Here is a 13,485-nt window from a genome sequence, read left to right as displayed (position 1 = left end):
TGTATGACCCTGATCAAGTCACTGAACTTCTCGGTTCCTTCTAACCACCTTGAAAATGGCTTCTACCAAAGCAGCTAGGCATTATAGTGGGCAGAGCCCTGGGGCTAGAGTTAGGAACATCTGAGTTCAAATCTAGCCTCAGACACTCACAAGCTTTGTAACCCTGGGTAAGTCATTTAACTTCTGTCTGACTCAGCTTTCTCCACTGTAAAATGGATTAATTATAGCCTTTATCTCTCAGATCTGTTGCAGACATCAAATGAAGTAATATTTGTAATAGTGCACAATGCCTAGCCCATAGTAAGCACTTAATAAATGATTACTCCCTTCCTTTCCCCTTCTTTAACAGTTTTTACTCTATGCAGATCATAGTACTGGCTCTCTACTGGCTTCCAGGTCATTCTCCCTTCTTTCTCAAGGAGTTCAGCATCTCTCTTACGTGTCTTCTTTCCTTCCCATTTCTGCCTTTCAGAGGTCATGTGGATGGATGCTCCCTCAACCTTCCCAGGTCCTCAGTTTCCTTAAGTACCATGACATTCTCCTCTCTGTCTCAACTACAAACAATGATAATTCCCCTGGATCTCACTATTATCTACGTGTTCAACTTCCTTGATTTAAAACAATGGGGCGGTTCCTTAACTGACCATAAACTCCCATCATTTCATCTTTCTCTGTGCCTCAGACCTCCATTACATTGGAGTAGAGAATAGAGCTGGAAGGGGTAAAAGGAATAGCTACAGTTCAAGACCTGATAGTTTTCTATTTTAGCTAGTAGTCAACTCTGGCTCAGCTCTGTTCTTTCTTTCTTTTTTTTCCATGCCAACAAGCATCTTTTTTTTTGCATGAAATTGTATAACTATTACATACAACTTGCTATTCCTTTTAATATAATAAAGTTTAAATATGTTAAATATGTATCATATATTTTTCCCCCTTTCTTCCCTCTCCCCCCGTCCTGCCCTAGATATAGTAACCATTGTATACAGTCATGTGTGTGTATACATATAATCATTCTGTATGTATTTCTATTTCTCAGTTCTTTGGATGCAGATGGCATCTTCCTTCATAGGTCCTTTGTAGTTAATTTGGGTATTCATAGTAGTCAAAATGACTTGTTTTGAAAACAATATTGCTGTTACTGTATACAGTGTTCCCTTGGTTATGCTCCTTTCACTCTTCATTCTTTTGTGCAAGTCTTCCCATGTTTTTTAAAATCCCTGAGCTCACCATTTCTTATAGCACAGTAGTATTCCATCATGATCTGATGCCACAAGTTTGTCCAGCCATTCCCCAATTGACAGGCATCCCCTTGATTTCTAGTTCTTTGCCACCACAAAGAGAGCTGTTAAAAACATATAGGGTCATTTCCTTTTCCCCCAATCATCTTTGGAAGCAGACCTAGGAATGGTATCTGTTATTTCTACTAGGCAGGAGGACAGCAAACAGTGGTGGGGTAGCCTAGGTAAGAGGACCATAACTTTTGAGGTAGAAGAGACCTTAGAGGCCATATAATTCAGCCCATTTATTTTACAAGTGAACAACTGAGGCTGAGCATGTCCCTTTCCCAAAGTCACACAGGTAGGGAGGTAGCAGAGTCAGAATTTGAACTCAGGGCCTCCCCACCCCATCCCCCATGTCACAAATGATGAAACCTCCAAGTGGTTAAGTGTTTTGTCTGAGGTCTTACAGGTACTGAGGTATCTGATGCTAAGATTTGAACCCAGATCCTCTGACTCCAAGTCTGACACATTTCTACTGTACATGATCTCATATATAAGTTGAAGGGTTGTATAGCCCCTGTTGAACCTGCCATGCCTCTCAATTCTAGGGTAACAGGTACGATGTGATGATGATTTCTGGGTATGATGATTGTTTTGATGCATTTTCCTTTGTAGGTGAGAAGACAATCCTGTGTAGTTTGGGCTGAAGTGAAAGGTAAGGCCATTTGCTACCTCGCTTCCCCCTCCCCCCTTTCCCCTCCCCCACTCTCCCAATACTCTTGCCAATGGGGAGAATCCCATCTGTAGCAATGAGTTGCAGTTTAATTGCAGGGAGGCACTTACTGTAAGGGTTGAAAAGAGACAGCATCTAATTCATCTGGGAAATTTAGTGATACCCAAAGGATTTACTTGAAAACACTTTGGCCTTTGGGCATGACATCGGGGAAGGATTATTTTAGGGAGTTTCTTCATTTCACTAGGTTCTTTCTATTTGGATGTGAAAAGGCATCTCAGCCTTTAAAAGTAATTCTGAGCATTCATTATGTCTTTGTGATGTGTGATTTTCTTAGTAATAGCTTTTCTGCATGTTTAAAACTAGCTCTGACTGGATAGAAAAACTTCCTTGGGCTTTGCAAAAGTAGTCCTCTCCATTCTCCCTCCCCCCCAACTTTGGCCTCAGAATCCCCGATTTCCTCCAAAGCACAGCTCCCCTGACACTTCTGGCATAAAACCTTTCCTGATCTGCGCCCCTCCTTCCTTCCTGATATTCTCGCCTTCATTAAATTACTCTGTGTTACTTGGAATATGTTTTATATTTATTTATTTGTAAACCTTTTGTACCCCACTGGGTAGCTTTTAATTCAGGGAGGGAGTGATTCTTTTTTTTTTTTTTTTCTGTTTTTGTTTCCCTACCTCTGGCACAGTGTCTTATGCATAGCTGGTGATTAATAAATGCCTGTTGAATTGTTGAGTTATTGAAGAAATGGATAATACATTTCTGTTGTATGTGCCAATCATATTTATTTATTTGTGGCAAATTGGCCTATTGTGAAAATTCTAGGTGATTTTGGAATTGTCTTGATTCTGTCCAGCATATATTTAACCATCTAGGGACTGGCTAGGAATATTGGTAGAAGAAAAGGAAGTTGGCTAATAGATTAATATCTTCTGAAGACAATCCCACTGCTTTTTAAGTATAAGACACCAAACTGACTTTTGACATATTCTTCTTCAGTGGAAAGAGATGATGTGTGTGTGTGTGAAGTACTTCCCCAGTTTTAAAGAGCTATATAGGTATTAGTTGTTGCTATTACTATCATTGTTTGTTCACCTGTCTCTCCTTGACCTCTTGTTAGGAAAGCAGCATGGTACATTAGGAAGAGAATCAGATTTAGAGTCAGATGAGGGTTCAGTTCACAGCTCCGTCACTTAACTGTATGTGATTCAATCAGTTCCTCAATTGTTCTGAGCTTTAGAAAAGTGAGGATTGGGGCAGGCAGGTGAATAGAGCACCAGGCCTGGAGTGAGGAAGACCTGAATTCAAATCCAGCCTCAGACATTTACTAAGTGTGTGACCTAGGCAAGTCACTCAACCCTGATTACCTCCAGAAGAAAAAAAAGAATGGTGAGCAGTCTGATAATAATAAATTAAGGAGTATAACAACAATAGCCTACATTTGTATAGTGCTTTGAAGATTACCAAAACTTTCCCCACAACAACCTTGTGAAATACAAGCATACCTTGTTTTATTGTATTTCAGAGATAATTTTTTTTTACAAATTGAAGGTTTGTGGCAATCCTGTGTCAAGCAAGTCTATTGGCACCATTTTTCTAACAGCGTGTGCTCACATCATGTCTCTATGTCAAATTTTGATAATACTCTCAATATTTCAGACTTTTTATCATTATTATTATGTCTATATGATAATCAGTGATCAGCGAACTTTGATTGGGGGTATCCTGAATTGCACACATTATAAGAATAAATATTGTATGTTCTCACTGCACCATAGACTTGCTATTTTCCCTTCCTCTCCTCAGGCCTCCCTGTTCCATGAGACACAACAATATTGAAATTAGGTCAGCTAATAACCCTACAATAGCCTGTTAATTGTTCAAGTGAAAGGAAGAGTCAAGCAACCTTCACTGTTGTCTTATTTTAAGAAATTGCCACAGTCACCCCAACCTTCAGCAACCACCCTGATATTAACATCCATCAACATTCCAACAAAAAGATTGTGACTAGCCAAAGGTTCATATGATGGTTAACCTTTTTTAGCTCATAAATACTTCTTAATTATACTATTGTACATTTAATACACTACGGTGTACTATAAACATAATTTTTATATGAACTGGTAAAACAAAAAATTCATGTGATTCTCTTGCTTTGTATCGGTAGTCTGGAACATAACCTGTCTATCTTCAAGGTATGTCAGTAGGTAGTACTAGCATTGTTATCCCCATTTTAGAGATAAGAAAACTGAAGCCTCAAGTTCAGGGTCAAGCAACTAATAAATCCCACAGGAAGTCAGTATGAATAACTATGTCATAGTTTCCTTATCCCCATCTGTAAAATGGGCAGATTGAACTAGATGGCTTTGAGTTCTGTTTGATCTTGAGATGATGCATTTCAGATTTTGTGCTAATGCTTCCAGTTACTCAAACTCCCCATCCAAGGGTTGTTATGGGAACAGAGCAGGAGAGACTACAAAGCCTTTTAGAACTCTGGAGGAGTGTTACTGTTATATGCCTCTAAAATGATACCATTTTCCTTCATTGTCTCAACCTTGATTAGGTTTCATGATTTTTACCAGGACACGTTCTCTCCCAAAGCTGTGCTTCTTGGTAACCTTGATATATGGTAACCTTCCTTGTTCATGGGTCCTAGTGCACTCTAAAACAGAGTGACAGAGGAAGGGCTTAGGCCAAGAAAAGGAAAAATCATGATAGCTGGTATTGATTGATTAATAATCATAATTTTAACTTATATCACTTTGGGTGGCTAGGTTGCACAGTGTATAGAGTACCAGACCTGGAGTCTGGAACACAAGTTCAAATCCGGCCTCAGACACTTAATAACTGTGTGACCCTGGGAAAGTAAATTAATTATGTTTGCCTCAGTTTCCTCATCTGTATAATGAGTTGGAGAGGGAAATGGCTAATTACTTCAGTATCTTTACTAAGAAAACCTCAGATGGGGTCACAAAGAGTCACATGACTGAGAAACAATACCACCACAAAATGTACTATAATATCATCTCATTTTATCGTTTCAACAACCCTGTGAGGTAAGTGCTATTATTTTCCCCATTTGACAGTTGAAGAAACTGAAAAAGACAGAGGGTTGTGACTTACCCAGGGTCACACAGCTAGGACGTGTCTGAGGCAGGATTTGGACTTAGGTCTTTCTGACTCTAAGTCTATTGCTCCATCTGTTGCACCACCTAGCAGACTATGTAGAGATATAATGCTGATTTGTGGTTTGCAAAATGCTTTATGCATGATTTTTTTTTGATCCTCACAACAACCGTGTGAAGAAGGCATTTCAGTTATTGTTGTTGTTCAGCTATTTCAATTGCGTCCCATTCTTGATGACCCCATTTGGGGTTTTCTTGGCAAGGATGCTGTACTGTCAAGCAAAGTAGTTAACACCTTGTTTCATCAATTTAATTATGTAGCACCTTGTTTCAGTTCATGTTTCTTGCCCATGATTATATCAAGTCTTTTGTTAAGAAGCAGAACTTGTGAATCCCACAACTTGTGAACCCTAGAATTTGTGAACTCCTGTTGCTGAGGAGCTAATGACCATATGTAAGGAGAGGCCCAGGCTGGAGAGAGAAGAACTGAGAATTGAACAGAACTGAGAACTGAGCAGAATGGAGAAGAAATGAGAAGAACTGAGAACTCTTTAGGTGGCAGAGTCGAGAAGGAGGAAACTTGTGGTATCCCAGCACTCTATGTCTGTTCTGTTTGTGTTGATGTTTGTTTGTGATACTTTGCACAGAAGTCCTGGGACCTTATTAGAAGCCCTGAATGAGGACTTTCTGGTTGTCTGTTTACAGAAGTCCTGGAGGAGGGTTTTGGAGGTCCTGGGACTTTATTGATGATTTGTGTTGACCTCTTGGACCTTGTTTGTGGGCTTGTGTTGATTTCACAGGCAGATAATGAATTGATGATGGTGCCGGCAATGTGTATGAATATTATTGTGGCTCTGTTCAGCTTTGTCCTCCCAGAAACAGGAATTATGAAGGACTTCAGGTGGACTGGACACTGTGCACTTCAATATAGAATGGGAACTGGACAAGGAACTGGACGAAAAACTGGACGAGTAGCTGAGAAATGCCTGCCTTTGAATCCAGATGATAGTTGGGTAGATTTGGGCAGGAGCTGGGACCATGGAAGAGGAACCATGAAATCTGAGAACTAGCCTCGAGTCAAGATGAAAGGACCACTTCTTGAGTACTTAATAATGACTGAGAAGATTATGATTTACTGTGACCTAGGGGTGGAGAACTTTGATCTTTGTACTTTGTGTCCATTAAGGAGGCAAGCCTCCTTAAGAATAATTGAATTAAGGACTTACTGAATGATTGTACTTTGTGTCCCTTGCCTCCTTAAGGATGATTGAGTTAAGTTCTTACTGAATGATATCTTTTGCTTAAAACTTTGTGACCACTTTGGTGAAAACTATGTGGCCATAAGTTATTATGTCACAACTTTGTGAATGCTGTACTTTGATTTCTGTGAATGTTTTGCTTTAATTTACTGCTGAATAAATAGAGAGTTCACTATACTTTGAAATCAGAACCTTGAAGCTGTTCACAGCAGCAGTCCTCTGGAAAGCTCCTTTTTCTTGGCTTTACAGATACTGGAGTCGTTCTCCAGCTTATTTTACAGATGAGGAAACTGAGGCAAATAGAATTAAGTGACTTGCCCAGGGTTACACAACTAGTAAGTGTTTGAGGCCATATTTGAACTCAATTCTTCCTGACTCCAGACCTGGTATTCTATCCACTGCACCACCTAGCTGCCCATTCCAGTTAATAGTATCCTCTATTTTACAAGTGATGAAACTGAAGCTTAGGGAAAGTTAACTTCTTGAGTAACTTTCAACTCCCTGCCTCCATACACACACTCTTTTTTTCAAGGAACCCTAAATATGAATCACAACCTAAGCTTAAAACAATTGTTCTGACTGAGGAGGCATTCCAAGATGGTGGAATAAAGGCAGGGACTCACCGGAATTCTCCCCCAAAACCCTCCCAAATACCTTTTTAAAATGACTCTAAACAAATCCTGGAGCAGCAGACTCCACAAAAGGATGGAGTGAAACAAAATTCGAGCTCAAGACAATGTTGAAGGTTGGCAGGAAAGGTTTGTTGTAAGAAACACCTCTCCTTAGATCATACCACCTTGGAAGAACAGCTGCACAAAATTTCTGAAATTTGGAACAGCAAGCCCTCCACCTTGAAGTAGAGTCCTATTTTAACAAAGACTTAAAAGTCAAATGATAGACTGGGAAAATGAGAAAACAATGGAAAAAGCTCTGACAATTGAAAGTTACTAGGGTGACAAGGAAGATCAAAACACAAATTCAGAAGTAGACAACAAAGTCAAAGCTCCTATATCCAAAACCTCCAAGAAAAAAATATGAATTGATTTCAGGCCATGGTAGAGCTCAAAAAGGATTTTGAAAATCAAGTAAGAGAGGTAGAGGAAAAATTGGGAAGAGAAATGAGAATGATGCAAGAAAATCATAAAAAATGAGTCAACAGGTTGGTAAAGGAGACAAAAAATACTGAAGAAAATAATACCTTAAGAAACAGACTAGGCCAACTGATAAAAGAGGTCCAAAAAAGCAATGAGGAGAAGAATGCCTTAAAAAGTAGAATTAGCCAATTTCCAGAGTTCTTAGCTCAAAGAGATAATTTTGCAAGCAGCCAGAAAGAAACAGTTCAAGTATCATGGAGCCACAGTCAGGTTAATACAAGATTTAGCAGTTTCTACATTAAAGGATTGGAGGGCTTGGAATTTGATCTTATGGAGGGCAAAAGAGCTAGAATTACAATCAAGAATCACCTACCCAGCAAAATTGAGTATAATCCTTCAGGGGAAAAAATAGATATTCAGTGAGATAGAGGACTTTCAAGCATTCTTAATGAAAAGACCAGAGTGGAATAGAAAATTTGATTTTCAAATACAAGACTCAGAAGAAGCATAAAATGATAAACAGGAAAGGGAAATCATAAGGGACTTACTAAAGTTAAACTGTTTATATCCCTACATGAAAAGATGACATCTATAATTCATAAGACCTTTTTCATTATTAGGATAGTTAGAAGGTGAATATATAGATTGAGGGCAAAGGTGTGAGTTGAATATGAAGGGATGATATCCAAAAAAATAAAATTAAGGTGTGAGAGAAGAAGGTGTGAAAGGGAAAGGGAAAGGTAGAATGGGGCAAATTGTCTCACATGAAAGAGGTAAGAGAAAGCTTTTACAGTGGAGAGGAAGAGGGGCTAGGTGATAGGGAGTTAGTGAACCTTACTCTCATCAGAATTAACTCAAAAAAGAAATAACATACACACTCAATTGGATATAGAATTTTATCTTACCCTATAAGTAAGGAAGAGGAGAGGAGGATAAGAGAAGGGGGTGTGTGATAGAATGGAGGACAGATTGGGGGAGAGTGAAAGGAAAGAGAGAATAGAATAAATGGGGTGGGGGGATAGGATGGAGGGAAATACAGCTAGCAATAGTAACTGTGAAAAAATACTTGAAGCAAGTTTCTCTGATAATGGCTCATTTCTCAAACATATAGAGAGCTGAGTCAAATTTATAAAAATAAGAGCCATTCCCCAACTGCTAAATGATCAAAAGATATGATCAATTTTCAGATGAAGTAATTAAAGCTATCTATAGCCATATCAAAAAATGCTCTGTTGATTGGAGAAATGCAAATTAAAACCATTCTGAGAAATGCAAATTAAAACCATACTTCATACTATTACATATTGGCTAATAGGAAAGAAAAGGTAAATGACAAATATTGGAGGGTAGGTGGGAAAACTGATACTTTTTTTTTCCTTTTAAATTTTTTATTTTTAGTTTACAACCTTCAGTTCCACAAGTTTTTGAGTCACAAATTTTCTCCTCCTCCTTCTTCTCCCCCCTCAGACTCTCCCCCAAGATAGCATGTAATCCAATATAGGTTCTACATATACTTTCATGTTAAACATATTTTCACAGTAGTTAAGTTATAAAGAAGAATTATACCCAGTGGAATGAACTACAAGAAAGAAGAAATGAAACAAAACAAATTAGAGAGAGAGAGAGCAAATAGTTTGCTTCAATCTGCATTCAGATTCTGTAATTCTTTCTCTGTATGTGGATAACCTTTTCCATCATGAATCTTTTGGAGTTGTCTTAGAACCTTGCATTGCTGAGAAGAGCAAAATCTATCAAAGTTAGTCACCATAGATACAATGTGTCTAATTTTGTACAATGTTCTCCTGGTTCTGTTCCTCTCAGCATCAGTTTATATAAGTCTCTCCAGGTTATTATGAAATCCATCTTCTCCTCATTTCTTATAGCACAATAGTATTCCATTACACCCATATACCACAATTTGTTCAGTCATTCCCCAATTGATGGACATCCCCTTGATTTCCAGTTCTTTGTCACTACAAAAAAGAGCTGCTATAAATATTTTTGTACATATGGGTCCTTTTCCTATTTGTATGATCTCTTTGAGATACAGCCCTAGAAGTGGTATTGCTGGGTCAAAGGTACGCACAAAAAAAATGAGACTTTAATGCACTGTTGGTGGAGTTGTGAACTGATTCGACCATTCTGTAGAGCAATTTGGAACTTTACCCAAAGGGCTAGAATACCGTGCAATACCTTTTGACCACTACTAGGTCTGTATCCCAAAAGAGATTTAAAAAAAAGGAAAAGGCCTATATGTACAAAAACATTTATAGTGACTCTTTTCTGGTGGTAAAGAATTAGAGGTTGAGGGGAAGCTCATCAATTAGGGAATGGCTGAACAAGTTGTGCTATATGATAATGATGAAATACTATTGTAGTATAAAAAAATGATGAGCAGGATGCTCTCAGAACAACGTGGAAAGACTTGCATGAGCTGATGCAAAATGAAGTATAAGTGTACAAAGTAACAGCAATATTGTAAGATGACCAGCTATCAATGACTTAGCTCGTTTTCTCAATACAATGATCCAAGACAACTCTGAAGGACTTAGGATGAAAATGCTATCCATCCCCAGAGAAAGAATTGATGGTGTCTCAATACAAATGGAAGCATATTTTTTTTACTTCTTTATTTTTGTTGAGGTTTTTTTAATCTGTTTTCTTTCACAACATGACTATTATGGATATGTTTTGCATGACAACACATGAATAACCCATATCAAATTGCTTGCCTTACTTATTGGGGATGGGTGTGCAGAGGAAGAGAGAAAATTTGTAGCTCAAAGTTTTAAAAATGAATGTTAAAAATTGCTTTTACATATAACTGGGGAAAAATAAAATACTAAGTAAAAGCTTAAAATATTTCAAAAGGGGTGATTAATGAACGTTTCATTTCTTTTTGAACTAAACCCATTTGTCCTATCATTAGGAACGAACAACTAAGCATTAGGAGCTCACCCATTCTTGTAGTGCTCATTGCCTATGAACCCAGCAGTATTTCTTTAACGTTAGACATGGGGACTCATCCCTAAGAGCTAGGACACTGCTCTCCCTCCCTTATCCATTAAGAGGATCCTTTGCTCTGCACCTACACATACTTTTGTGACTAGATTCAATACTGAGAGAGCCAGGTCTCTCATGAGAGGAGAGCTATGTTTGCTTTCCTCACATTGTTCAGTTCCTTAAACCTTCATACGAATTCCCTCAGGACAAATTATTTAAAGTTTAGGTTGCAGTTCATGCCTAGAATTTACCCGGAAAAGAAGGTGTAGAGAAACACTCAGTGTACAATAAGAAGCAGATTTTGAAGAAGTATTTATTTCTTATAAACAAAAACAATGCTAATAATACACAAAAGACTTACAGTGTCCATTAACAGAACAAGAATTTAGTAATTTACGTCGAATACAAACTTAAACATTAAATGGGATTTAGTAACGTTAAATTGTGATTTACTGTAATTTGCTATGATTTAAGCTATAATTTGACACTTGAATTGCATCAGAACATAAAGCAGTTTGCAGGCCTATTGATTAGGCATTTAAATTTCACCTCAGCTTTGCACTATCTCCCTCAAAATCTATATCTTCTGACTCACAAGGCTTCGACTCTTTCTCATGTCTGTAGTTGTATTCTCCAATGCAGGAGCTTCCCTTTCTGACAGATAGTTTTTCTCCCAGGATTTAGGACTTTCCAACTTCTTGAACAAACATATATACCTTAGACATGTACACCAACGATGTTTAGTGACCCTATTCAGAAAAGGAACTACAAAAAGGAAAAGGCAGCAGGGGACCAGACTTGTCAAGTTGAGTCTATGCTCTCTCTAAGGAGAATCTTTGGCATTCTCTCCATCATTTTATGGGAAGTCTAATGACAGAGTACTACTTAACCATATAGGAAGCTTGAAAGAAGAGACTGAGCTGGAAATTGTCTTGTGTTTTTAACTGAGCCAGTCCCCCACACAAATTATTCATCTGAGATCATTTCATCAGCTTCCATTTACCCCAAACCAGCCACTCATAATGATGACACATTTAGACCTCAAATATAACCATTTACTTAACAATATGGTGAAAGCAACAATAATATCATAGATATTCATATGACAAGTGCATGAATAATAAATACATCACAGTCTGTATATAAATCTGGGACATACTCTCCTACCAACATGCTATCTGTGGGGGGAAAGTGGGTATACATTTATTTTTTTTTTTTGCTTTTATTTTTGGATGGGGGGAGGGCAGGGCAATTGGGGTTAAGTGACTTGCCCAAGGCCACACAGCTAGTTTTTGTGTTAAGAGTCTTAGGCCAGATTTGAATTCAGGTCCTCCTGACTCCAGGGCCAGTGCTCTATTCATTGTGCCACTTAGCTACCCCCAAGTGGGTATACATTTATATAAATCTGGCAGGGAGGCACAAAAATGAAGAACATTTATGTGATAGTAACTCACAACTCAGTATTGCAAGAGTCAGTGTCCCCCCTTTCTTTTCAGGCTGCTAATAAAATGTATCCTTGATGAACATAACCTCTCTGTTGAGCAGATGCCTCCACTGCTAAGCTGAATTGGTCCATGCTGTGCTTTTCTAATACCACACTGAGCATGCCTTTGTCAAACTAGTTGATCTTCTGGGTAACATCTCTAAATTTTTGCTTCCAAGCTGTTCTTTTGCTCAGTTGAACCTATTTTCAGTAATATCATGATCTCTATAAAACAACTCTAAATTCTACCATTTCATCTCTCATCTTTCTGGGTTCAAATTCTGGTTCCTTCCTGGGAATGACATCACCTTGGCTTAAGCTTAATAACCAAATTTTCATGCTGTTTTGATGATCGGGTAACATATATAATCATAGAAAAATTCTGGTTTTCATATTTTTCAAATTATTGACTTTTAAGTTATCCAGTTATTTATATCTAGATCACTGAAGCATATTGTCTCTCTGTTCATTTCAGTGTTCTCTGACTTGTGCCATATACAATAAATAGTTGCTGTTATAGAACTGAGTGAATCTTAAGTAACTATTTATCTTGTAATTTTGAGCAAACTTATGCCTAGGATATATAAACTCCCAATGAAGATAATTCAGCACCTTTTTTTTTTTTTTGCTTCTCATAATTAGACTTATGCCTTGGATAAATAAATTTTCATTCTCTTACATTTAGGACATTGGACATATATTGATTAACTTTTTAAAGTAATACCTTCTGTTTATATAGATTTTAAGAAGTATTTCTTATAAACAAAACCAATGCTAGTAATAGACAAAAGATTTACAGTGTCCATTAACAGAACGAGGATATAGTCATTTAAATTGAACATGAACTTAAACATTAAATAGAATTTAGTAACTTTAAATTATAATTTGCTATAATTTAAGTTATAATTTGATACTTAAATTGCATCAGAGCACAAAGCAGTTTACATTTTCACACTTTACATACTTTATCTCAAGCCTCACAAAAAATTTGAGTACAGTTGTACAAGTGTTATCTTTTTTTTCTTCTACTTTCTTTTCTTTATTTTTTAAGCAATTGGGTTTAAGTAACTTGCTCAAGGTTACACGGCCAGTTATTTTTTTGTGTGGGTGCCAAGTATCTGAGACTCGAACTGATCCCGGGTCCTCCCGACTCTGGGGCTGGTGCTCTTACTCACTGTGCCACCTGCCTGCCCCTTTTTCTTCTGTTTTAACAAATACAAAAACTGAGCAGAGTGTGATTTGTTCATAGTCACACAGATAATAAATGGTACAGCTAGAATTTGAAAGATGTTTTCTGACTCCCAGTTCAATGCTCTTTCCTATTATGTGATGCTGCTTCTCCCAAGTAAGCCCCAATAAATTATTTCTGGGGTAGCTGGGGAAGATGGTGGCAGCAGTAGTATGGGAGTTTAGGTCCAAGGTGGCCCAAGGCCTGCAGGAGATTCATATCCATTTATGCCTACAATTGTTTTGCAGTCAAAGACTTCATTGAAAAGTACTAAAAAAAAGTAAATCCTGATTTTTCTGTAACAGTGTTACTCCTCTAAGGTGTAGCCAAAACTATA

At 37.7% G+C, this 13,485-nt stretch overlaps 1 protein-coding gene across 3 annotated transcripts in view; it reads left to right on the top strand.

Annotated features, from left to right (window-relative positions):
- SUSD1 (sushi domain containing 1) overlaps window positions 1-13,485 on the top strand; it is a 365,003-nt gene that overhangs the window by 304,674 nt on the left and 46,844 nt on the right. For all 3 annotated transcript variants that reach the window (XM_069085316.1, XM_069085318.1, XM_069085317.1), the window contains one exon: window positions 1,896-1,935. In XM_069085316.1, the coding sequence (XP_068941417.1) occupies window positions 1,896-1,935 (40 nt within the window). The remainder of the gene's footprint in view (window positions 1-1,895; window positions 1,936-13,485) is intronic.

Source organism: Petaurus breviceps, unplaced genomic scaffold (assembly GCF_028583685.1).
Source record: "Petaurus breviceps papuanus isolate PSGF00001 unplaced genomic scaffold, PetGlider_PUasm1.0 175, whole genome shotgun sequence".
Taxonomy (NCBI): domain Eukaryota; kingdom Metazoa; phylum Chordata; class Mammalia; order Diprotodontia; family Petauridae; genus Petaurus; species Petaurus breviceps.
This window is presented reverse-complemented; position numbering and strand designations above follow the sequence as displayed.